The 26,519-nt window shown below is 41.2% G+C and overlaps 1 protein-coding gene across 1 annotated transcript; it reads right to left on the reverse strand.

Annotated features, from left to right (window-relative positions):
- Positions 1–37: 37 nt before the first annotated feature.
- rftn2 (raftlin family member 2) lies at positions 38–26,519 on the reverse strand. Its single transcript, XM_085435565.1, has 9 exons — positions 26,055–26,519; positions 11,583–11,763; positions 9,326–9,434; positions 8,922–9,096; positions 8,508–8,726; positions 5,435–5,541; positions 4,131–4,234; positions 3,962–4,043; positions 38–3,053 (listed from the first exon to the last, which is right to left on the reverse strand). Exons 1-9 carry the CDS (start codon positions 26,191–26,193, stop codon positions 2,868–2,870), a joined length of 1,302 nt encoding a protein of 433 aa, XP_085291691.1. The 5' UTR covers positions 26,194–26,519; the 3' UTR covers positions 38–2,867.

Raw genomic sequence — 26,519 nt, forward strand, 5'->3', positions numbered from 1 at the left:
ACGTGTGTGGTCGTGTGGTTAATCAGTGAGTCAGACATGGGAAATACTGTTTAATAAAAAATAACAGCCACAATAAAGGAAGGGAAATGTACAACTCTCGGAAAAGGGAAAAGCTAGAATATTAATACTGACAGTGAACACCCATTTAATACATTTCCATTCAAACTAAAACAGCACCTTATCTATAAAAGTCCTCAGATTAACCTGAAAGTTGATCTTTAAGGAGACCTGCTCTGCTTTCCTCATTTCCTGACGCACTGTTCTGATCATCGAGCTCATTAAACAAAGCAAACATTAACATAATGAGTTCAGGGTATGTACACGTTGGCCATTTCTACTGTTTGCTCTAATAAAGCCCCCTCAGGCTGCAAACACAGAAGCCCCACCCACCTGTAAACGCTTAACGAAGGGCAGCCAATCGTAATAAAGTTGGCTTAAAGGAAGCTAAAAGTGGCTTCAGACGGGATGAACTGAAGATCAGCGCTAATAAGAACGGTTCACTGGGAATAGTGCAATGTGACTGTTGAAACCAGTCCAAGATCAAATCTGAAAATGAGAAGAACAGGTCCGCTTAAAAGTCATTCCTGATTCATAAGGTCACTCCATATTTTTGTCCCAATTGTGTCCTATTATAAAGTAACTTCCCTTTATAAAATCCCAGAACAAACAATAGTTTAATCAGGAATTGGCATGGAAGCTCTCCCTCATCCTGAAATCTCAAATCTCCCTTCGAAAAATTAGTTTCCAGGGTCTTTTTTTAAAAAACATTTTGATACTATTCACACAACATGGCACCTGTTAGAAATTCATGTTTGTGGCATTTAACTCACATTTCTTGTATTTGTGCATCACAGACTGCAAACGACATCGATCGCTTCTATTTCAAAGCTCAGCTTTAGAAATGTTTTATATAAATGAGACAAATACACTTATCATCTAATATACTTATACACACACATGCACAACAGCAGAAAAAGAGCCCTCCATCCATTTAGGATGTGTGTAACACTGAATGTCTGGAAAGCAGCAGGAATATTAGCAGTACCTTTAAAATGAAGGAGGAAAAATAATACTTTTAAACACGATGAGCTGTATGAATGACTTCCAGAGTAATAGCTGAAAAAGCTGTAACATCTCAGAGAAATAGGCTTTTCTATACAAATATACTGTTTCAGGCACCTCGCTTTCATCATGTACTGGGGAGGTATATAGGTTAACTACATATCCGTACGGTGGCTCAAGTAGTTCAGTGACTTTTCTCTTTTTGTGTGGTTACCTGGTGAAACTACAAAACAATTGTGAAACATCATATGTGACAATAGAAACAAAACTTCAGTGGAGAGCTAAATATCAGATAAATGTATTCCAAAACATGTAAACTGTGTGATGATCTCATCATCAGAACTTGGATGTAATGAGCTGTGGGTGTAGCTCTGACTCAGACCATGTGCTCACCGACTGTATGAGTCGTCCTCTCTGACACTTGGAGTGACCAAACTTTACAAAGCGGAGCGTTTTCATCAGTATGATCCAAAATACGTCACTGAACTGGTGTTTATAGAGGTCCAAGCAGGGGGCTGTTTCCTCATAGACTTGTATAGGACCTGCAACCTTTGGTATCACCCCCTGGTGGCCATTAGAAAGAGTGCAGGTTTAAGGCACTTGTGTGTCTGCTTCACTTTTCAGACAAAGAAGCCACGCCCACCATTTATACCTGGTATGTTTTCAGCACAGAGCCTTCATCACAGCGTAAGAGCTACACACTGAAGTGGTGCTCCAGTTGCCCTGTGTCACGCACACCAACATCCCTCACTCTCCTCACGTCACACACCTGACAGACACTTCCAGTTCACCTTTAAACTCCAAATGCTCCCATCTCCTCCTTTCACACGTCAGAGCTGCTGCCCTGCATTGCCACGTTTTAGCGCAACACCTCCACCACCCCGGCATCTTCCTCGAGGCTCCAGGAGTCTTCCTCGTCGATTTTTATGAGCAGCACATTAGCAAAGAGAGAAAAGAACTCCGAGTCCAGACGCTGAACTTCTGCTGCTTTTCTGACTGAAAGTCAGTTATACACACACGCCAGCAGAAAGCGCACACAGCTGGGGCTTTAAACCAGTTATGAAAGAACAAGTCAAATTTTTACTGATCGAGCTCCATCGTGTACGATATTAAACCTAATAGAGCCACTGACACCACACAGTGATCACACAGGACGATGGCAGCCGCACCGAGCAGCTACATCCACACACTTCAAGCTGAGGTCACCGGTCATATGTCAAAGTCTGGAATGTGCTACTTTCTTTTTCCTTCCACAGTTTCTGGAATACATTTATTACTGACAACTGATTACTTGACTGAAGGATGTTGTCTCACTGATATATAAATCTAAAGCTGACATTCATGAACTTTCTCAGGAAACATGGATTTTAGAGGGCTGAAGTAAGAACAAGTAGGCCCTTTTAACCCAAACTGCCTGTGACTTTTTCCTATTATGTTTAGTTATAGTTCCACATCACTTTTTGTACTCTTTCTAAATAACTATAAACTAAACTAGATTTCTTCCTGCTTCAGTATGTTTCTGAGCTGTGAAGGAGCATAACTCCAGACTGTAAGCAGAAAGCAGAGCCCCGCTCCTTCAAGTTCTCACAATAACATTAACATATTTCCTGTGCTTTATAATACTGGGAGCACCTGTTATTAGGCGTGCATCACTCTGCACATCTAAGTCCAACCGTTTTCTCGTTATGGCTTCGTTAACAACATTTTCAAAGTGCAGAGCCCCTCTACATTAAAGTCTCTGTCAGATGGTGAATAGTCTGAACCTTCCACAGTTCATATCTCTTTGCTTGGGTACTTCCACCTGCTTACATACAGGTGACCTCAGCTTTCCCCTCGTCCTGCTCAAAGCCACCTTCCTCCATGTGGGATAGGGAGCTGGGGTACCCTCCTCCGAACACTGGGAATCCCCCGATGCCTCCCGCAGGCAGAGCAAGGGTGTCTGGAGGGTCGGGGCTGCTGGCTGCCCGACTCACAGAGTGACTGGACACAGACTGGAGACAGAGAGGGACACCAGTCAGAACCCATAACAGACCATGAAATGACACAGATGGACTACGATTTAAAATAAAAATCTAAAGACAGATTTTCTTGAGGGCGGCTCTGCAGACTGGCGACTGGAATAAATAAAGCAGCTTCATGAAAACTACACCTGGAATAGTTTGCAGGTAACTGCTGTTTTGTTTTTCTGCCCTCCTACGAGTTTGCAGTACTACTGCAGTGAACTCCGAGTAGTACCGACTTTCTCCACCAGGGGGGGACTTTAGCCACACAGAGGATATTCCTGCTTATCCAACAGAGCCATTTTTCATTCATCTTCATCGGGGTGATGCTGGTAATACAGGTCAGCTCTTTACTTCCACTAAACACTGCTGCTGTTCTCCAGTCACAACATTAAATAAAAGCAATGTATACTTTCTAAAGAAAACTAGCATGTTTAGAAGTGCTTTCTTGAAAATCCCAAAGAAAAAACTCTTCAGCTTAATGTGAGGAAGCTACGCTGAGAGGTGGAATTATGAAATGTTGGCATGGGTAAGGAAATTAAAGGGAAATTTGCATCCCTGCTGGCGTCTGAATTTACAACCTCCTCACACACACTGTAAACCAAACTGACTTTGGGAAAGCAGGAGCACAACACTGACATCGCTGAGTGCAGTGATGTCTATTCTAGCTCTGTTTCGGGTCTCCACCTGCACCTGAGAGACTTATTAGCAACTGAAGTTGCTTAACATCCCAACGTGTTCACCAGCTCGCCTCTTTCACTGCTGCACAAGGCTTTTGTAGGTCTATCCAACAGAGAACGCTGATGCCAGATGCAGATTAAAGACCATTTAAACATTTGCTTAACGTTCAGCTGCCTCATCATGTTTCTTGGCCACAGCGAATGTGGAAAAGGTCTCACCTGGTTCCTCGGCTGTCCGGCTGTCTCACCTCTGACCGGCCTCTGGAGGAATACAACATGCTTTGTGGCCAGATTCCCGTCACTGCACACATCAACGGGAGCATGGTCAGAAATGAAACTGAAAAACATGTTTCAGGAGAGAAAACATCTTCAAAGCATCTTCTTCTACCTGTCGTGCCGGATGATGGGTGTGGGCAGCACGCACGTGAGCAGCCAGCCAAACTCAGCCAGAGTGTGGAGGAGTGGCCCGTAATCTGTTTTCACATTGGAGTCCTGCAGGAGAGCAACGTGTCCAGATATAACAGAAGGGCTCAGAAAAAGCAACCTCTCTGGCTAAGAGCCAGCCGTGAGTCTCAGTAAACACCACTTCTGGCTTGATTCCATGTTAACATTTGATTATTTTAGAGCCGGTCATTAAGGGGAGCCTTTGAGAGCCGGTTGCTCCAAAGCACACCTGCTTTAGGGGGCCAGGATCTGGTCTCTCAGGAGTTCCTTGGAAATGCGATGTAGTTATGATGATTGGTCTATACTGAGGAATGAAAAGCTGGCAATGATATTGTTTAGAAATGCTGTGGGGGTTTTCTCTCTCCATGGAGACACTGATAAAGTGGACAGCTGAGCTCAGAGAGCTGTGAAAGAACGACTGGATTGTGCTTAGTAAACAAAGAGTGTTTGGGAGTATTTTAGAGCCAACAAACATGGAAGAAGCTGCACAATTCTTTGCCTCTAGTCACATCCTAAGTGTATAACACTTCACACTGGACCTCAGCTCTGCTCTAAGGTGTCATGTCAGGGTCCTCAACCAATAAGCACAGCAAAGGTCTCAAACCTGTGGCTCCTGAAACGATTTTATTTAACCAGTTACTAACCTATGGAATAAAAATGAAATCAGTGGAAGAAACTACAGAATTTAACAAAAGTTGATTTCAGTTTCCAGACCGGATTTGCTGTGATGCTTTTTCTTCACTTTCATGCCTAAATATGTTTTGTGGCTCTGTGCTTTGCTCTTAACCGATCCCTGGTGTAACTACACGGTGAGTTGTGCATTAATGGCATTATAAGTTTACCAAACGAATATTTGTAAAGACAGACAGCAAAAGTAACAACGTGGAATTATCGAGTCAGCCAATCCATCACTACAATGATTTCTATTGATTAGATAAATACTGTCATATGGTGTATAATGTGAGGAGGTATGAAGGTATAAAAAAAACCAGATGCCTCACCAGCCGACCAGCTTCAAACTCTTCAAACCGTCTATTTGACTTTCTAATTCTGTCCCAGGTGCTCACAATGTTAACCACACGTACACATACGGGTCATTTTTTATCTCAAACTGTGTTAAAAGCTACTAATGTTCAAAAAGAACTTTTTTTTGTCTTGTTTAAGCCTCACAGTTTAACCTAAGCTTGCTCTTAAAGAGTGGATAAAACATCTCTGTTCCACAAACATCTCTCCAAAAATCTCACTGACCTCGATGACGGTCCACTGCTCGACAACAATTGTGTCATTGGCAGGAGGAGACGTGCTTCTCTCCTCGTACACGAACAATCCCTCCAGCGATCGAGGCACCGGCTCGCCTGAAACACACAAACAGTGGCAGTGACACAAACGTCTGTTTGGAAGACACACGGTCACGTTTTTGTGGTGAAAACAGAAAAATTCATCTTCATATTTTTGTGTGGCATGGTTCTTATTGATAAAGTCACAGTTGTGGAACTCAAACTGCTCAGAGGGCGCTGGATGACATTACGCAAGTCAGCTTTGTGAATCAAGTGGTCTAACTGTGCAGTTTCACAGCTAAAAAGAGCAAACAACTAAATGCTGCTATGAAAACGTACAGAACAACAATCAAACATTTACCAGATTCTTGACCTTGTCTGGCAGCACATACATGATTCACACCGCTGCAGCTAGCCAAGTTTCAGCTGCTGGGGAAATGAGAGCGTCGCTGGGTTGATAATGACCCAGTTATTAGAAATAGGTTGAGAGTTCCCACGTGTTCATGTGTGAGAGGACAGCAGCGCGGAGGGTTCGTGTTGTAGTCCGTCTGTACAAACCTCTCCATCACCCTGCACCATCAGCGAGCTGCCTAATGCTCCCCGATTCATTAGGAAGAAGGATAACAAACCCAAGTTATCTGATTCTATGCACGCAGTAAAACGACTTAAAATAAATTCATAAAAGACTAGAAAGTATGACTCGAGTTTGCACAAAATAAACTGTGGCCAAAATGAAACACATGAAAAACATATGCGATCCATTTCTATCTCATAAAAAACCCAAAAACCAAAGACTGACATAAACACAAAAAAGTCACTTCCTGTTTTGGTTCCTTTCTCCCACTGCATCTATATTTGGAGCAGTCTTCCCGACTTTGGCGACCTCGCTTCCTGTTCATCTGCAGAGCACAGCTCTGCAGCTTCACTTGGACTTATTCAAGGTTATTGGGAGGCTCGTTGTTCCAGCGTTTTGGACAACGGGGGGTAGAGCAGGTCATCTACTGATCGGAAGGTTGGTGGTTCGATCCTGTGCTCTTCCTAGTCTGCATAACCCCAAGTTGCTCTCCGATGCATCCATCGGAGTATGAATGTGTGTGAATGTGGTTAGTAAGCACTTAAAAGCATAGAAGAATGGATGCCTGTGGCATGTTGTACAGAAAGCTTTGAGTACTCTGGGAGAGCAGAAAAGCTCTATACAAGAATCAGTCCACTTACAACGTGACACAGGTGGCTTTAGATCAGTGTGACACATTTCAAACTTGTTTTAGTCTTTTTAACATTTTTTTGACAACTCTGGTTTCATTTGTGGATTTCAAGCTGACGTCAGACTAGTTAAACATTTGGAACAGGTTCTGACTTTGGGCCCATTTTACAGTGTTGTTGGGCTGGACGTTAGAATCACAATCGTGTTTATTGGCCATGCAAACGCGCAGACACATACAAGTTACGTTAGATGGTGACTCAAGCATAGCAATGTCAATCACAATAAGTACACAACACACACACACACACACGTGTGTGTGTATTGTGTATACATACACAAAGCTGTGTAAAGTTTAAGATTGGGTCTGAACTTGGTTTTGGACCATCTTATAACTTGTATTGGGCTGTGATGTTAAACAAATTGCTACACTTGTTTTGGACAAGGATGTGGAATGTTTTTATACCTAATCTTTGACTTGGTTTAGACTTGGATTGGCTTCTAGCTGTGGCTCTGGTTTGGGGTAGGGCTGGGCGATTTGACCCAAAATTCATATCTCGATATTTTTTAGCTGGGTGGCGATATAAGATATATATCTCGATATTTTTTTAAAGCCATAAGTTAAGAACAAAAAGAGTTCTTAGTCACACTGTGTCCCAGATGTCACACAGGCATTTTTATTTACATACAGCATAGATTTACATGAAGAAATTACTCAAAAATAAATTATCAGCATTTATTAAACAATCATGCTCCATAAATAAAAGAAAACGATGTTGTTTTTGTGCATAACAAAAAGCTCATAATTGTGCAGTCAAAATCTAACAGACGCTGAGCATAATAACAAAGACAGATTTCACAGCTGCTCTGTTCCCAACTTCTACTGCATGACTGACAGCCTTGAGTTTGAAATCCTCTTTGTAACCATGTCTCCGAACATGTGCCATTTATGGCCCTTATACACACACAATACAGTAATATTACGTCGAAGCACAGTACGTATCACTCCGCGAGGGTCCAGACTACAGTAGCCGTAATGCTCCGACAATCCATCAAGCGCTGCAGCTCCGTAGCTTACCAAAGTCGTAAAATATTTTTGACAGATTGCCGTCACCTAAAATCGGTTCGCGGTCAGTAAGCACAACCAGAATTCATACATAAGGTGCGCTGTCGATTTTTGAGAAAATGAAAGGATTTTAGGCCGTGCAGCCCCTGTGGGCTGCATGTCGTTAGCGTGGTTAGCTCGCTAACACGTTGACGCCGTCCAGCCCCACAACTCGCTAACGGAGATTTGCCGTGTCCATCTGGTCGCTGCCTGCAGGTGAAGCTATGGGCGAGGGGGAGTTGTATTCAGTGAAGGAGAGGCGAGGCCGAGTAACGTTGCGTAGAGACAAAAGTGGACGAAAGAGAGGCAAACTTGTGGCTCCACAAGTATAATTATAACGTAACATAGACTATATCAAGGATATTGTCACATCTTATATCTTGTATGAAAATATATCGATATTTTTTAAAAACTCGGTATATCGCCCAGCCCTAGTTTGGGGCATAGTAGAATGGTTTGAAACTTGGTTTTGAACCTGACTTTTGGCTTGTTTCAAACTTGGCTTTGGTCTGGATGAGATTTTGCAATGACTTTGAAAGTTGGTGTTGGTTCTGAATCTGAATGGGTTTTAGACCATTTTCAAACTGTTTGAACAATACCTGTTGTCACCGGACAGCTGAGGTTTCTTCAGTCTTTTAGTTTTGGAATCATGACTAATGTTTTTAAGTGCTCAAGCCTGCAGAGGACAAACATACATGCACCGCTCCGTGCTTGTTTAACATCCACCATCAGACCAACCTTTAGGTGTGTCCCAGTAAACAAAGGAGTCTACCAGAGACCAGCCTTTGCGATAGTAGGCGGCAGTCAGCTCCAACCAATCAGCCTCCAGAGCACTGACCACGTGGCCTTTCCTGGAAACACGCATGGAGAGTGCCCCCTGGTGGTACTGACAGCCCAGAGAGTCCAGAGGAGCACAGCCAGGAGCCCATGAGTGGAAGAAGACCAGCAACCTCAAATCTGGAAGGAGAAGGAGCAAAAGTATGACTCATTTTACCATTTTTCTTAAAAAAATAACATAAAATACAAGGTTCAAGGGTGAAATCTTCTCGACCATTTGACAGTCTAACACATAACACCATTATTGTCACCATGGATGTGAACCTGAGGTCACACAACCAGTCAGAAAGTCCCCACATGAATATCTTGTCTTACCGGGACTGTAGGTGTTGTCATCCAGCTCTCTGTCTCCAGGCAGTGTTTCAGGAGGTGTACGTGGAGGCGAGCGACAGGCCCTCTTTGGACTGTGCACCCGGCCATTGGTGATCCCACTCACCTGCTGGAGGACGGAGCCAATGAATCGAACCCCTCCCCGTGCACTGCTGTTCACCTACAGCAAAGATAAATACAGATTAAGAAGTTTAGATGAGGTGAATGCATTTTCCAACATTGCTTTCAAACATTTTTCAGCCATTAAAAGTATTTATTTATTGCTTTTATCATACATTGACCACTCATTTATCTTGAATCCATTGAGGATGTCTTGATCGTAACATATATACTAAAAATCCCTTCTTTGATACTTTGATCTGACTAATGCACCGGTAAAGATGGCTGACCCTATCGATGAGTGCTCTGACAGTGTCAGCCGTCAGCGAGTCTCCAGGTAAAGGCCACTCCTCCACCCTCAGCACCGGCACGCTGTGATACATGGATGCTGTCTGCTTACTGAAATCACATAACAAAGATAAGTGTTAGACCCCAGGGAGACTTGTTCAGCAGAGTCCAGCTGTCACAGAGCTGCAGACACAAACAAATAAATCATTTACATGCTCAGCAGGCTGCTGCTACTGTAGTGATAAGAGTACGCACAGACCGTTGTAGCACCGTTTCAACATGAAGGTAAACGTTTCACTTTGTTCTCGTCAGTATGAGGAGACAGCGACTCGATACGAGCATAACACCACAGTCTGCAGGAAAAAATCCCCCCACACAACTAACAGAAAAAAACAACACAACGCTCCACAAACCTATGTATTTTTCGGACCATAAGGCACATTAAGTGAAACAAAGCAGTCAGATAAGTCAAACTTTACTCAACTCATTCTTCTTGCTTCCTCCACTTCCGTACCATTGATTCATTAATGTTGAATTCTCTCCAGCTGCTCTATTCCCATGTTGTTGCAGTATATTAATGACTAACCTCGTATTGTGGATGGATTATCTCAGTTGTTCTCGAGTGGAAAAAAGTTAGCGTTCATCCTCCAGCTTCACTGTGCTAATGTTATGCTAACATAGCTTTGTCGCTACGATCACGTAGCACATCCTTATATACCAGCTAGCCCAACTTCAGTAACGGACTAAAACATTTTTGACAGATTTTTGAGCGTCGTGTACCACATAAAATCGGTTCGAGGTCAGTAAGCACAACCAGAATTCATACATAGGTGCACCGGATTATAAGGCGCACTGTCAATTTTTGACAAAATTAAAGGATTTTAAGTGTGTCTTATAGTGCGGAAAACACGGCAATACAGTGGTCCCTCGCTATAATGTGGTTCACCTTTTGCGGCCTCACTGATTCGCAGATTTTTTTGGTGCAATTTTGCATTTTGTTTTTTGTTTTGTTTTGTTTTACAGCACATTGTGTTCTGTGTCCCGATCAGCTGTAGACCATTGTCAATTAACCTCGTGCTGTGTCTCCTGTACAGTACAGAATGCGTTCAGCTTGTCAAATTTACATAAATCTTAGATCGCTACAGTGTGACTCTGAAGTGCTGCACTTTTTAAGTTTTCTCTCCAACAAACAACAATGTCGATGAAGCGTTTTGCACCGTCAAAGGCTCCTGCGGTAGCACCTAAAAGGCAGAAGAAGATGCTAACCATTGCACATAAACTGGGACTTCTGGACATGCCAAAGGAAGGTAGAAGTTACCATTCTACTTGCTTCCTCCACTTCCGTACCATTGATTCATTAATGTTGAATTCTCTGGCAGCTGCTCTATTCCCATGTTGTGGACCTGAAAACAGGGTTTGATCTTTGGTTTCATTCTATAATACTGGACTTATTTTTCTACGAAGGTTTGAACTTTGAGAGTGTTTAAACAAGAGAGAAAAGTGTGAAAATGTTCGTGCCTCGTATTGGTTGATTTGTGCAACTTTACCGTCATGTTGCTAATAATCATGTTTATTTCCTCTGTGGTTGATTTTAGTCTCCTGGTATTTAGTCTGTTCGTGGTTGTTTTGTGTTGCTGGTAATCATTTTTAGACTCTTCTGGTTAGTTTGGCTTCCTTGGTGGCTGTTTTATGTTTCTCGGTTTCATGTTTAGTTTCTTTGTAGTTTTTTTCCGAATGGTAGTCGTGTTTAGTCTTGGAGGTTTTATTTCTCTTTGTAGTCAAGTCATGTTTATTCTGTTTGCGGTTGTTTCAGCTGTGTATGGTGATTCTGGGTCCCTTTGCGACTGTTGTGTGGGTATTGTGGTTTTGACCTTCCTGGCAGTGGGTTTTATATCTCTTTGTGGTGGTTTTGTCGCCCCCTTGGGTCCCTCAGCAGAGCCCAGTAGGCTTGAGAGATCAGACATACTCCATCCTCATTGGCTGCTGAGAGATCCCTGTTGTCAGGTGAATTTTAGCCAACAGAAACTGAACAGTAGTCAAACCAAAACACCGTCTCCTCTCTCTGCTAGCACGCAAGTCAGACCTCCTATCAGCAATCTGCATTAAATATGCAGCTGACTTCATTTATCTTTCATATACCTACTAGACAACATCATGGCAAAAGCTTTCTTTGACCATGACATACAAGAAAAAAAAAAAAAATCAATAATAGGCCAGTTTTAAGATAAATTTGATGACGTTGGACTAGGACTGGCGTACCTGGGTCTAGGACGGGCCAGGATGGCGCGGTAGAGCAGGCTGAAGGGAAGCGAGCGAGTCCGACCCACAGACAGGATGATGGGGTGAAGTGCAGCCAAGAGGTAGCCTTGGGTGTAGTATGGCTGTAGGGCCTGAGGCAACTCAGACAGCGAGGACACATACTGGACTGTCGGACGGCTACCTGCACACACAGACATCATCTGCTCAGTTTTCAAACCTGCGCTCAGAGTTGAATGACACATCCGAAGACTTTGACACACAAACCATTTATTGATTATTCATAAATCAATCCAACTTTTATGACGTCTGAAAATGACATGTGACCACCGGCTCCATCAATCACCTTCCATGATCTACCATCAAATAAACACCTTTCCCCTTACGACTCTAAAGCCTTAAGGGGAAGAGATCCTTTCTGTTTTCATTTTATCCATTTGTGAGCCATCAGAGGTGTGAAGTGAGCAGAGAGAGCTGGAGAGTTTGTGAATGGCGGAGTCTTGTGCCATTTTTCCTAAAGTCCTGGCTGGAAATCCATGCGGCTATCACCATACTTCCTGTGTCCACAAAGAGCAACTGTTCAGAGGGGTTTGGCTACACGCCGTTTGTGCGCAGACACACACACACACACACACACACACACACACACACACACACACACACACACACACACACACACACACACACACACACACACACAGCATTCCAAGACTTTAAAGAACAATTTGCACATTTTGGACAAAGGATGATTAAAAACAAGGAAAGAAAAAGGACACAAATGATAAAGAGCAAGAGCCTTCAGAGCCTTACTCCTGTTTATACAGTCACATTGTGGAGATTCATTGTTTGTTCTGACAAAACTTCCACTAATTGAGCTTGACTGAGGGTTAGGGCATGTCAGCATCAACACAGCTTTGTGTGTTCTTCTCATTATTCTGTGTACAACTCATGTTGTGGGTGGGTACTGATGTTTAGGTAGAAAATTAATGTGGTTACAGTCTCCTGATGTCAACTCATCTTGTGTGTAACAGTATTACTAATCTTGCGAGATACAAGTTTACACAAACAATGTGGGGAATTCCCGTCTCCCTTACTGGGACAAACTCTGGATAAGACTTAAATTTAGGGAACAGAGTGAAAGACTGTACAGCAGCCTGTGAAGCGATGAAAACAAGACTGTGTGTGTGTGTGTGTGTGTGTGTGTGTGTGTGTGTGTGTGTAAAAGATGGCAAAAAAAGCATTCACCCCACATTCTCGTGAACAAACACCCAAGAGACCTGGGAGACCAGCATGCAGCTGACATCACTGCAGCCTCTGAATGAGCTGTCTGGCTGGCTCCCTTCATGAGAATGAAGACCACCAGAACCTCAATAAAACCAGTAAACACCAGGGTCGGGCGACTGCTGCAACAGTTTACAGGCATTCCTGTGGGCTTAAACCCCGCTTTCAATGCTTGAGGTGAATTTAAATTTAACACATGTTGTAGCTGCTGGAAAACAGTGATGCAGCTCTAAAGAGAACTTGTGCACAGGACAGCAGTCATGAAATGAAGTGAATCCAAGTACCTCAACACAGAGAAAGTCCCATAAAAAGTGGTAGTTTTCCTGGAATTTATGAACTTTTTTTTTTTGAAAAACTTTTTGAACTTTAAAATATAAAAAAAAAGAAAGAAAAAAATCAGACGTACATGATAAAAGTTAAATATCGCTGTTGTAGCAAGTAAATCCTATATTTTGATGCTACTGGTTGCTACTTGTTTGTTAGTAGGCGTTGCTTTTACGTGCACTCAGTCACAGTTCACCGTGCCAAATCTTTGTTTTCATTTATATTCACGATATTTATATTCAGTCATTTATTTCTAGGGGTGGGTTTTGATAATTGATTTATCAATTAAAATCGATTCTGGCTTGGATAACGTGATATTGATTCATTAAAATCCTGAATCGATTTTTTAATATAAATTTATTTTGCCCGAAACGCCAGAATCTCAGGTTAAACCTCACAACAGTTCAACAACCAGCAAACAGCTAAAACAGTAAATGAGAGCAGAAACACGGATTCTGCACAAAGACGTAAACACAAAGCGTGGACCCGCCGATGGATCAGAATCAGTGAGATGTCGCCTTTCTCTCACCCGATGGCACGACACGGTCGGGGCTGAATGCCGACAGCTCGCTGATTCTGATCTGTCGGCAGGTCCGCGCTTTGTGTTTACGCCCTTTTTGCGCTGATTCTAAAGCTGTTAGTTTGATCTCTCTCCAAACAATATTGACCGAACCAGCAGCAAAAGAAGATCCAAACTACGCTTCACATAAACATCGTCATGGATTCCCTCCGACTTTTGCTGTTTTGCTTCCACCACACGTCATGCACAGCTCTCTCTCTCTCTCTCTCTCTCTCTCTCTGTACTTCAAGAACAGTTTCCCGTCTAAAAATCTGTTTTCTACATTATTCGCTTGCTTGTTACGCACAAGTCTACCGTTGTTTACAGCGCTGTCGGCCGCTGTTTTTTTTTTTCCTTTTTCTTACTTCTGAAAAGAAAACCTAATTTCTGCTGTTCAACAGGCTTCTGAACAAATGTCAACTTTTTAAAATTATGCAAAATGCAAAACGCTCAGCTGTGTCTCTAATAAAACCGCTGTAACGTCAGAGGTAATGTTCATATGTTGATTAATGGTTTTCTTTCGTTTTTGATGTACTGCAGAATATTTTTATAAAATCCCAGGCCAGGAAAATCACCTTCATGTTTTTCTGTTTTATCTTCAGTTACTTTGACACAAAGGCATCTGCTGTGACGCTCACACCTTTGATAAAGTCTTGCGAGTGTCAGCTTCCTTTTTATAGATAGAAAAATATGTTAATGTACTGATCTGAATTATAATATTTCTGACTGTCTGAGGCAAAATTCTCCAGATTTAAATCAAATTGAATCGAATCTAATCGAATTGAATCGTGGATCGAATCGATTCGGGACCTTGTGATCGGAATCGAATTGATTCTAGAAATCAGTGACGATACCCAGCCCTATTTATTTCCTTTGCAATGCCCGTTTATCTTTCCATTTAAACAAAGACAATATTTAACCAGACTGAGCACAGCAGAAAACCGTTTGCCCCGTCTCATCAGCAAGACCTGAACAGAATTAACCTTGACCCTACATAACCTCATACCTGCCTGTCATAACAAGTGCATAAAATGAAATACAACCCCCTAGTGGTGATAAAGATAGGGGCACAAGAAAAATGACTCCTACACCAGTTATCTTCCTATACTACTGTTTTTATTAGCTCGTGGTTTGTTTGTTTTTTTAGACAAATATGAAATTGTAGCAGCTTTTGTTAATGCTTTTATTTAAAGGTAGCAATTTATCTTCGGTTCTTTAGGCTAATGTAGCAGCTAATGTTCAAAGGATTAGGCTAGTATATCAGCTAAAATTAACTTGTTTTACATGCTGTTAAATTGTTTAGGCTAACATAGCAGCTAATGTTATCTTGTTTAACATAATGTAGTACTTTATATTAGTGCCTTTATTTTAAGCTAGGAATGTGTCTTGTTTAAGCTAATTTTAGCTTGTTTAGGATCATGTCACATCTTATGTTAGCTTGTGTAGCGGAACATAGTGGTTTACATAGTTTGTTTAGGCTAATGACGCAGCTACTGTATCATGAAATGAGGCCTGTGATATAGAGTGGCCACATCAGAAAAACAGACCACCACAACTGGAGTTCAGTGCTCCCAGGACCTCTGTGTTAGCATCCAAATACACCTCTAAACAAGGCTTTTGTGACAGCCTTTTGCTCGTCTCCTCCCCCGTTTCAATCCTCACACCCCCTCCCATTCTGCTGCCACTTGGCCCTTGGACCCGCACACTGAGGCCTCTGTTCAGTGGGGTATGGGAGAAAAAGGAGGAGGTGGTGGAGGGGATGAAGAAGGGAAGCTTAGAAAGGACGTGGTAAAAATGTAGAAGCCGTTCAAGAGGAGTTGAATAACAGGAGGGCACACAGAGGGGTGACAGAGCTGAGAGAAAGGGAGGTAAAGCCAAAGGGAGATGGAGGGGGGAGCGGGTTACAAGACGGATTTCACAAACCCATGTGTGAAGGTGTGAAAAAGGGAAAGCTGCCTAGCAACGAGGAGCAAATAAATGAAGAGCGACATCCACACTACGAACCTCAACACGTCTGTTTTTTCAAGTCCTTGTATCGTTTGTAGTCGAGGAATAAAAACGATCAGCAGGGAGAAAATCTAAGGTTCTGGAATTACAGAGCCAAAGCAAGTTACACTTTCTGCATTAATTTTAGAGAAATCTATAATACTGTAAAAGCAACAAATTAAGGTCACTTGAAGACTGTGTGCGTGTGATGGGGATTAACAAAGAGTTTGTTCCTTTATTAAAATGCCCATTTAATGGTATGCAACAATTCAACAAAATCAGCTGCCTCTGCGGTGAGTCGTCCACCCCGTGGATGAAGTTTCTTTCTCAGACCATTGTCTGATGTCCATGTCAGTGGGGAGTCTGTCTGACTGAGACACTCCCAGAGGAGACAGTGAATGACACCGAGGACCACCACATTAATGCTTTTGGCACATAAATACCACACAGGGAGAACAGGGACTAGTATGTTTTGAACTTTATTCTTATGTGAAGTTATTGTCCTCTATTAAACAGGGTTGGAGGGAATAAAAAAGACCCAGCATAGCATCACAATATGGCAAATAGGGATACCAAAATACTTAAAATACTCTGGGGCACTACAAACGAGAGGGTCACCTCATGCTCAGGGCTCATCATGAGCTGAGCCCAGCCAACACTGGGCACACTTAGCTGACAAAACTACCTCATGACTTCACACAAGTGAAGAAAGGAGAGCAACCTTTAGGTTAACTGCAGTCGCTCAGAGAGATTGTTGAAGGTTTGGACTTGAATAATAGTTTAACATGAATTTCTTTGTAGACAGACGACTGCTGTGTGATTTTTAATGATTTATCACAGTTAATTGATGTATTTCCAAAAACAGATTGCATGTTAACTTGACCCCATCCAGTTGCAGACTGATAGCAGACTGACTCCAAGTTATGGCAGGTTTTAGTAACAATGTTGGTGTGATTGATTGATCTCACTTTGAACCCCCCAAAAAAAAGAAATAGAAAAAAAAAAGAAAAAGAAATGTCATAACTTATTATTGAATAAAACTGATACTGACAGTTTAACTTTCAGGACATTATTAACCTTTTTTTTTTTTTTAAAAGATGATAAATTGCACGTGTTATTGAAAGATACTAAAAATCACAACAATATCATATTGTGAGCAAAGTATTGTCAAATGGTATCTTGGCTTGTCTGGTGATTCCCTCTTTTAAATGGATCGTAGATAGAGTCATTATCTTTAACGTATCTTTTTTTTTTTTTTTTTTTTTAATACCAGCGTAGTCTCACAATTAATCTGTGTAGAAATGTCGGCCCCAAAAAAGGATGCTATTACAAAACAGTAATAGTAAAACACACATGCACAGAAGTCTCTATCGCTACATGTTTATTAATTAATTATTAACGCAAACAATATTAATTGACACATTTTAGTTTTCAAAGCCACTATCAGCTCATCTGCTTCAAATACGAATGCTGCTGGTGAGGAACAGTAACTGATCAGCAGGATCAAGAGGTGAATGCAAACCTCTAAGCTGTGATTATGGTACAAACAGTGTGTGTGTGTGTGTGTGTGTGTGTGTGTGTGTGTGTGTGTGTGTGTGTGTGTGTGTGTGTGTCTGCAGTCTCCTGCAGCAGACCTCATACCAGAAAAAAAGCGATCCAGGGCGTGTCTGAAATCAGTGGGTGCTGCACAAGTCCTGACATGATCACTGTTTGCCTAAAATCAGATCTGGATAAAAATGAGGAAAAGCCAAAACAGCTTGAATGAGCTCTTTAGTTGTTAACTCGCTTCATCAATTATAGGAAACAAATACCTCCAAACTGCTGAGCATTTGATGTCAGCTTCCTACACCATGTAATGTCTCCCGCTGGAGAGACCAGTCCACTGCTTCAAACACATCATGTAATAAAATGAGGCCCACAGATGGTTTCCTGTCATCATCTCCAGCTTTTTGAGTCAGGGGCAGATCTGAATACTAGAAAAGCAGCTTTCTGTTTCTCAGTTGACCAGTAAGCATGACTGCTGACTGTTGGCTGTTAACGTGCTCAATGCTAATGTTAGCTTTCCTAACATCAACCCCCCCCCAAACAAACAAAAACAAAAAACACCAACAACACATGTACTTTCAATATGTATCATTTCAGATTATTCATGTCATTCATGGTTACATTTTTAGGTCTGCATTACCTTTCAGTGTCCTTGAAATCTCCTTCAAATTTAATACCTAAAACACAAACTTTAATCTGAAAGGATCTGTCGTGGACCTTTAAATACTAGGATTAGACTGAGATTACAGACAACTGCGCTACCCTCTGGAGATAATAAATAGACCTGGCAGGCAGAAACAGTAAACGCCTCATCACAACTGGGACAGTCATCTAAGGCTGAGGTCAGTCAAACCACTTCACAACCCAATCCTCTCTCAGAGGAAGGCGATTGAAATCACCGTCAGTCATGAATAAACATCACTCCAACCATCCTCCAGTTTATTGATGTGGTCCTCACGTCACCTTACATCACCATCTACTCCCTGATTTCCCTCAGTCCTGTTCAGTTGTTGCACAAAGCTAGTCCATGAGCAGGGAAATACAGGACAAGGCTATTCTTCTGTCAACACTGCTTCTAGCCTGTACAGGAGTAACTCACTTGTTACAAGAACAAACAGGAGTTTGAAGGAGCATGCTACACAGGAACCTATAAAGCTACCTGGCATTTTTATATGAGACAAACAAACATAAGAAAACAAACTGCGCGGAAAACTGCTTCAAAAAGCGAAGGTAACACCAGCAATCTGTTGGGACGTTTACCGTGTAGCTGATATGAGCCCATTTAAGTCCACTATTACAACAGGCTACATCATCCATCACTTTATGTGACAGGCTGAGTTAAGCTTAATGACGCTCTGTTTCTGGAAGACTAATAATTTTCTCTTCATTCAGGAAGTCGTAAACAAGCTCTCAGGTCTTAAGAATATGTTGATTTTTTTAAAATAAAGAGCTATATATAATTTTTGAAATTATTATTATTTTTTAATTATTATTATTTTTCTGTGCACCTTCTTGATTCGCAGAATCTCTACAGCTGAGGTAAACAGTGCAAAGGAAAGATGACCCATGGACAAAGTGTAAACACATGCCTAAACAAAGAGGAATCATTTAGAGATGATTTAGCCATCATTTAAAACGTTTTTAGAAAGTTTCATTTACAGATGGAAATTCTGCATTTTAGTGTGAAAGCTACCAAAAACAGACGGGAGATGCTGCAAGTTTGTTGGCATAACATGATCGGGATGCTCAGCGCTGTCCGGATGTAAGATGCACTGTGAGCAGTTTGCTATGAAAAGATCAATAACTACAAAGACTCAGCTCGACATGCTTTCTTTCCCCTACAGAAACAGAATATGCATACCATATATGAGATATATATATATATATCCCTCCGCTAGTGATAACCTCAGGAAGCATTAGCCATTAGGCACTTTGATGTACTGCCTCGGGCTCCAGGCCCCAAGTCCAGTCTCCTCTCAAAGTGGAATCAGGCCAAGCTGACTGGGAGCACTGGGAGATACATGATGGGTGTGTGAGTGTGTGATCGCCACTACGTGTCCCAGAAATGCTTCACTGCTTCAAGGAGAGGTGATGATGTCCTTGAACAAGGGGTAGAATTTCATTTATTTATTTAACACACACCAATTAGTTAAACTGCAGGAATGTCTTAAAGACATAAAGACCTGGATGGCCGCTAACTTTCTGCTTCTTAATTCAGATAAAACTGAGGTTATTGTACTCGGCCCTGAAAATCTTAGAAATATGGTATCTAAGCAGATTCTTAATCTGGATGGCATTACCTTGGCCTCCAGTAACGCTGTGAGGAAACTTGGAGTCATTTTTGACCAGGACATGTCCTTCAACGCACATATTAAACAAATATGTAAGACTGCTTTCTTCCATTTGCGCAACATCTCTAAAATTAGAAATATCCTGTCTCAGAGTGACGCTGAAAAACTAGTTCATGCATTTATTACTTCCAGGCTGGACTATTGTAATTCATTATTATCAGGATGTCCAAAAAACTCACTGAAAAGCCTTCAACTAATCCAAAATGCTGCAGCAAGAGTGCTGACAGGGACTAGAAAGAGAGAGCATATTTCTCCTGTTTTGGCTTCCCTTCATTGGCTTCCTGTTAAATCCAGAATTGAATTCAAAATCCTGCTCCTCACATACAAGGTGTTAAATAATCAGGCCCCATCTTATCTTAATGACCTTGTAGTACCATATCACCCTATTAGAGCACTTCGCTCTCGCTCTGCAGGCCTACTTGTTGTTCCTAGAGTATTTAAAAGTAGAATGGGAGGGAGAGCCTTCAGTTTTCAGGCCCCTCTTCTGTGGAACCAGCTTCCAGTTTGGATTCGGGAGACAGACACTATCTCTACTTTTAAGATCAGGCTTAAAACTTTCCTTTTTGCTAAAGCATATAGTTAGGGCTGGACCAGGTGACCCTGAATCCTCCCTTAGTTATGCTGCAATAGACGTAGGCTGCCGGGGGATTCCCATGATGCATTGAGTTTTTCCTTTCCAGTCACCTTTCTCACTCACTATGTATTAATAGACCTCTCTGCATTGAATCATATCTGTTATTAACCTCGGTCTCTCGTCCACAGCATGTCTTTATCCTGTCTTCCTTCTCTCACCCCAACCGGTCGCAGCAGATGGCCCCGCCCCTCCCTGAGCCTGGTTCTGCCGGAGGTTTCTTCCTGTTAAAAGGGAGTTTTTCCTTCCCACTGTCGCCAAAGTGCTTGCTCATAGGGGGTCATATGATTGTTGGGTTTTTCTCTGTATCTATGAAGCGCCTTGAGGCGACTTTTGTTGTGATTTGGCGCTATATAAATAAAATTGAATTGAATTTATGAAATCCAGTTGTGATCCTACTTAAAAAAATAATAATCTAAAGATTTTCATACATATTTAGTGGATTTTGTTTCCCTCAAAAAGGCCCTCTGAGCCAAGGACAGGACCCTTTAACAATGAGGTCTTGTTTTCCCAGCACAGGCACCACACTCACCCTCTCTGCTCTGTTCAGTGAGAAAGCAGTGAGGCTGAGCTAACAACAACGAGCAAAGCTCTTAAACCCAAAATGTGACATTTGGGTTGTTCAGAGTACTGTTGAGTCAGTTCAGTTTTACTTATATAGCACCAGTTCAGGACAACAGCTGTGTCAAGGTGATTTTACATAGTAAGGACCCAACTACCCGCCTCCACCATACAGCTTTGTAATGTGTCACTTCCTGTTTGCCAGTGAGACACCAATGTCCAGTGTAACTCATCCTTATTCAGGATGAGCCAAATTACTGACAAACTAATTAAATGAATAAACAGTATTCTGGGCAAAATGAGAAATGTTACATTTAAATATTTTTATAACTGGATGAGAGCCGACTTGCTCACTGCCCCACAATCTCACTAGTGCACTTCACTGTGGGATGTTTCCTATGTTTGCATATTACATTTCCCAACATTTGGCATAATACTGGACAAACAACACAATTTTTAGAGGTACTAACAAAAATCTACCTAAATATTAAACAAACATAAAGATACCCAGCGATTCAACTGCTTACCTCTGTATATTGTGTATTTTATTTTATATATATGCACGCACACACACACACACACACACACACACACACACACACACACACACACACACACACACACACACACACACACACACACGTATATATATACATATTTGGTATACATATTCAGTAAAGCGCATACATTCTTATATTTGTACATATATTTATCCTCATAATTCTCAGATTCTTATTGTATTTTGCACACCTCTGTTGCTTGTGAAGCTTGCACACAAGAATTTCACTCACATGTGCTGTCCCAGTGTACCAGCACATGTGATGTGACAATAGAAGTGATTTGATTTGATGTGTTTCATAAATAAATATGCACAGGCATACAGTTCAACCTGACCTCTGGTGGCTGTAAGACATCTGCAGGCCAGGTGCTCATCAGGAATGTTAGTCATGCTCTCAAACATTAAACCTACATAAAATCTGTCCTTAAAAACAATCCAACTGAAATCTGATCACCAGCCAGTAAATGTGGTGCACATTTGGTGGCACAGATTGGCTTTTTGAGGATCATTTTCATGGCTCATTTGGCAAGAAAAAATCCAACTGACTAAACCACTACAGACCCCCCACACCCCCCCCCCCCCTTTTTTTAATACACAAAATCATAAAATGGGGAGATTAACAGTCTGTACTAGACCTTCACAGACTGGAATCATTCCAGTTTATCTTTAGCTGTGCCAATTATGGAGCTTCACACTCAGCAAGAGATATTTGCACATTTCAAGTGAGATTCCATGACACGGATCCAAGAATACAGGAAGCCTGAACATTAATGTGCTATTCTCACACTTAACTCACAAAAGAAAAGAAGCCCCCTTCAGACAAACAGTCATAAACATGCAGCGCTTCTGAGCCTTGTGTCGAGGTTTGATAGAGATATAAGTGACCGAGATTTACAGGATAACTTCAGATTGTTTATTAATACTCTTATTGTCATTTAAGCCCACTAGCCCTGGTGTGATCCATCACTTTGCTGCTGAGCACAAATTAATTTTGTGTTACAGAAATGAATCCACTGTGAAGCAAGGACTCCTCACAAAGCTCATTATTGTTGTAACTCGTGTGAACCAGAGTTTGTCTAAAGTAGATCTATGACTCACACACACTCTGTCTAAAATACTGTATTTATAAGTGTGTCTGAGGGCAAAACCCATGACTGCCCGCTCATGACTGGCTCAGAGAACCAGAAGATTTAAAATAATTTTCCACAGTGGGTCATGAACCCACTGCTGGTGGGTCATACACAGAGCTGTCAACAAGAAAAATTCCCATGGCAACATTAAAGATTCCACAGAACATATAGAACAATCCAACGAACCTGTTACTTTTATTCACCCATATGTTATGTAGTATCTAAAGTATACTAATAAAGTTAATCACCATCTGAACTACTTTTTAGAACCGTTCATTAAATACAAGTACCAATAACATGCTACGAAAACACCTCACTACAAGTCAGACTGTGTATTATTAGTAAAGTGCAGTTAACCCTTTAAAGCCGGTCAGAGCGGACACGCTCCATTTTGCGTAACTATTTTTAAATCCCGGTAGTACTGCAGCCACGTAAGCAAGCGCAATAATTTTTTTTGCATATGAAACCGGAGGAGTTGTACTTACATCTTATGCCATCAGCTTGTCCTAGGTCACAGTTTCCTTCCACATATAGCTTTGCAAAAACGGCATAAAAAGCACTTGCAGCAACAAAAACATGATATTCCAGAAACACGCTTTGCCGATCCGATCAGCTGTTCATAACACTTCCTACGTCCATCAGCGTGAACTATCGCATGTCTGCCATTACCTGCCCGAAACCGGAAGTGATGTCATTTTGCGGAAATGTACGGTAGTTTTTTTTTTTTACCATCGGGGCCTCATGAGCCTATACTTGTGTTTTTAAGAGTTATGTTTGACTTTATGACTTTCTGTGTCGTTTCTGGGATGCTTAGGACTCATATTGCACAGCTGGAAATAGTTTATTTTGATGCATATGCTGTTATTTTGCAAATTTGCAGTATAATATTTATTTTCGTTTTTCCTGCAGTATATGAAAATTGGTATATTTCAAAAATAAAACTATGAAGACACTTAAAATAAATTTCCTGTGGTGGGAAACTAGTTTGTGCAACTTTTTTGTATTTACAGTTTTGAGGGATAAGCCTCTTAAATTTCTCTAACTAGAAATATATGTTAAAAAAACAAAAACGATTTTAAATTTTTTTGTAGTTTATTGCACTTTTTTGCAATTTATGTGATTACTATGCACTTAATGCATGCATATTATTAAAATTCGGGCTATAATGGTTGTATTGATGTATAGCAACTTGAAATGATCCCAAAAATGGCTCCACAGCATGTAAAAATATAATATAAGCTCTGGCAGACTTGGTTCTATGGTAGGTCTTAAAGGGTTAAAGTAAAAGTAATGATTCTGATGAACAAATGTTCAATCAGTGTTATACGGATCAATATTACTGCTGCAGATGTTTAAGGCTGTGTTCAGATATTATGGTTAACTGTCACTATCTAAGGCAGGAGTTAAAATCTTAATGAAACATTAACGTGGCATATTAGCAAAAAACAAAACAAAAAAAATCCTATACTTAGCCACTAATTTTATAATACATTTCACCAAAACTACTACTGTTACTACTACTACAAAAATAACAAAGATTATAATAGTAACTATAATAGTGCAGAGAAATCTGCAGCTTTATCAGTCAATAATGACAGCTCAGACAATGGTAGCTTCTACTGCTACCTTCTTGCAGACAGCACAACAGGAGCACTTTGCTCCCCTGACCTCCTCTAACTTTGGCCGCAGTACTTCCCCCCCAATTCATCATTGTGCTGGCCTGACGTTAACGTGCTCAGCTCCCATTCAGAACTTAATCACCATTTCCTTCCAAATAGGTCACAGTGAAAACAGCCAGTCGGGAGACCAGATGAAGGGATTAGCCTTGAAAAACAGCAACCTTCGCATATGTTCAAATGAAACTCCACATCAGAGCAGGTGGTGTATTTAGTATTTAGTATTTATTTATTTATTGTCATTGTCAAGAACAATGAAATTGCGTTTGGGGCTTCCATACAACCCAAAAAAAAGAAGAAAATAATAAAATGGTGTTGTTTACTCTGGAAGGATGCTGCATTTAACTGCATAAGAAGGTACGTCAATCTGTGTGTCCGTGTGTTTGCTGAGGTAACAAGTGACTAGCAAAGGCAGGGAGGAGGGCACAAAAACAAAAAACCTTTGGTGACCTATTTCATGATAGGCTAGGCAAACAGCCCTGTTACCAGGAGAAACCAAGAGTTAGATGCTAACTCATTACATGTATGCTAAACACTTGAAAGTAAACTAACAGGTCATTTCCTTTTTTTCTAAAACAGTGATCTGGACATCAGATGCTTCCTGTCTGGCTGTAAGGTGCTTTTATTACACTTTTCCCCGGGGAATAACAAACTACAGTATCATAACGTTTGCTATTTATGGTTATTTTAGGGCCAAATAAACAAGAGGAATGCTTGAATTAGAAAAAGGAACACTTTCAGGCTTTTGTTAAGAGGAAACGGGAAAGAACCTGAACTATTTGTTCAGCTGAAGGGTCCATTAAAATTAACAACAATGGTTTACTTTGAGGCCAGTGTAAGAGGTACCAGAAGTAAACTAGAGATGCAACTGCAAATGAATTAGGTGGACTTGTCTTATCTAAGCAACAGCCCCAAAAATATGCACTTTATACATTTATAAAACAGAGGAGAATACAAAAAACAGCCAAATGTTTAGTCCTTTTAATTTGAAAAACTGACAACAAGCCTACAGCTACAACAGCTGACCAAAAATGTTCAATCAACATTTTGAATAATCAAATCACTGCCTCAGAACATCTCACAGCATACTTGATTGTAAGGCTGGGAGATTAGCTAAAAATTAACCTCTTCAGATCCTCTAACCGATATAATCTGCCCGTGTTGATTGCTGTTATTGGTTTTAAATTCTGTTAATACTTCCCCATTGTATCTTGTCACATGACTCTGCCCTGTCCAGCCTGTGACATGGTGACAGGAGGAAAAGTCAATCACCGAGCAGACACTAATACTACTACTACTACTACTACTAATAATAATAATGATGATAATAATAATAATAATAATAAAAAACAATAATAATACAATGATATTTTTGTTTGTTTTTAAGTTGCTTCATTTGTTCTGAGCATCAGGTTAAGAATCCACCAAAACTGTTGCCATCCATTTGCTGTCAATCAATTGATTAATCAACTAATCGTTTTAACTTTGAAGCACTTGGAAAATGTTAAAAGTTAAATGTAAAATTTTTCTCATGAATCATTTGCTGTATAAAACAGTAAACATGTTCCAATATCAGTATAAACAATAAGATTACGCAAATAGATTTCTGATAAGACAAAGAAAACCTGCTATGTGCTCATGAATATGATGTTGCAACACAAAAAGCGACGGACTATCAGAAACTGTTAGTGGGTCATTTTCTGTCAGTCCGTTTATCTTTGCTGTAGTTTGTATTCAGAGTGTGAAGCAACAGAGGATGAATATCATCGTTATAAGAAATATGTGCAGCTCTAAAACACTGATGGGACATCTTCAAACAAGACATTTTCTGTCAGCTAATCGATTGATGGATTAAATATGCCACACGCCTACCTTCCAAGCTGAAGTCTAGCAGTACATACTCGTACACGGTGTCTGTTTTGGTCTCCACCTGCGGTCTCTTCAAGGTGGAGTAGATTTTCCCGGGGCTGCTATCCTCCGGGTCTTCTAGTTTTCGCAAGCCGCAGCCCATGGCCTCCAAGGCGGGGACTGGCGTTACTGTGGTGGGAGCACCGGAGGAGACTCAGCCTGTCTTTAGCTCGCAACTTCAACTGGACCGCCCCATCCCGCCTCGGTCCACGCTGTTGATTCCTTGGAATTTATTTTGAATTTCCACTGAAAAATAGCAGGAAAGGCTTTTGCTCGGTGGTTTTAAGAAAAGAAGTGAAAAAAGCCCGAGAGATGACTTCGTAAAGCGGCTAATGCTTAAAGAGTACGCCGCTGAAGTGGCTGCACGTCAGGAGCGTGAAGAGGAGGAGCGCGAACCTTGGAGAAAAGTTTCCCTCTACAAACAAGTTA

This window comes from Copadichromis virginalis, linkage group LG16 (genome assembly GCF_057382275.1).
Source record: "Copadichromis virginalis isolate Kocher_CV1m ecotype Utaka linkage group LG16, C_Virginalis_male_GT1.1, whole genome shotgun sequence".
NCBI lineage: Eukaryota > Metazoa > Chordata > Actinopteri > Cichliformes > Cichlidae > Copadichromis > Copadichromis virginalis.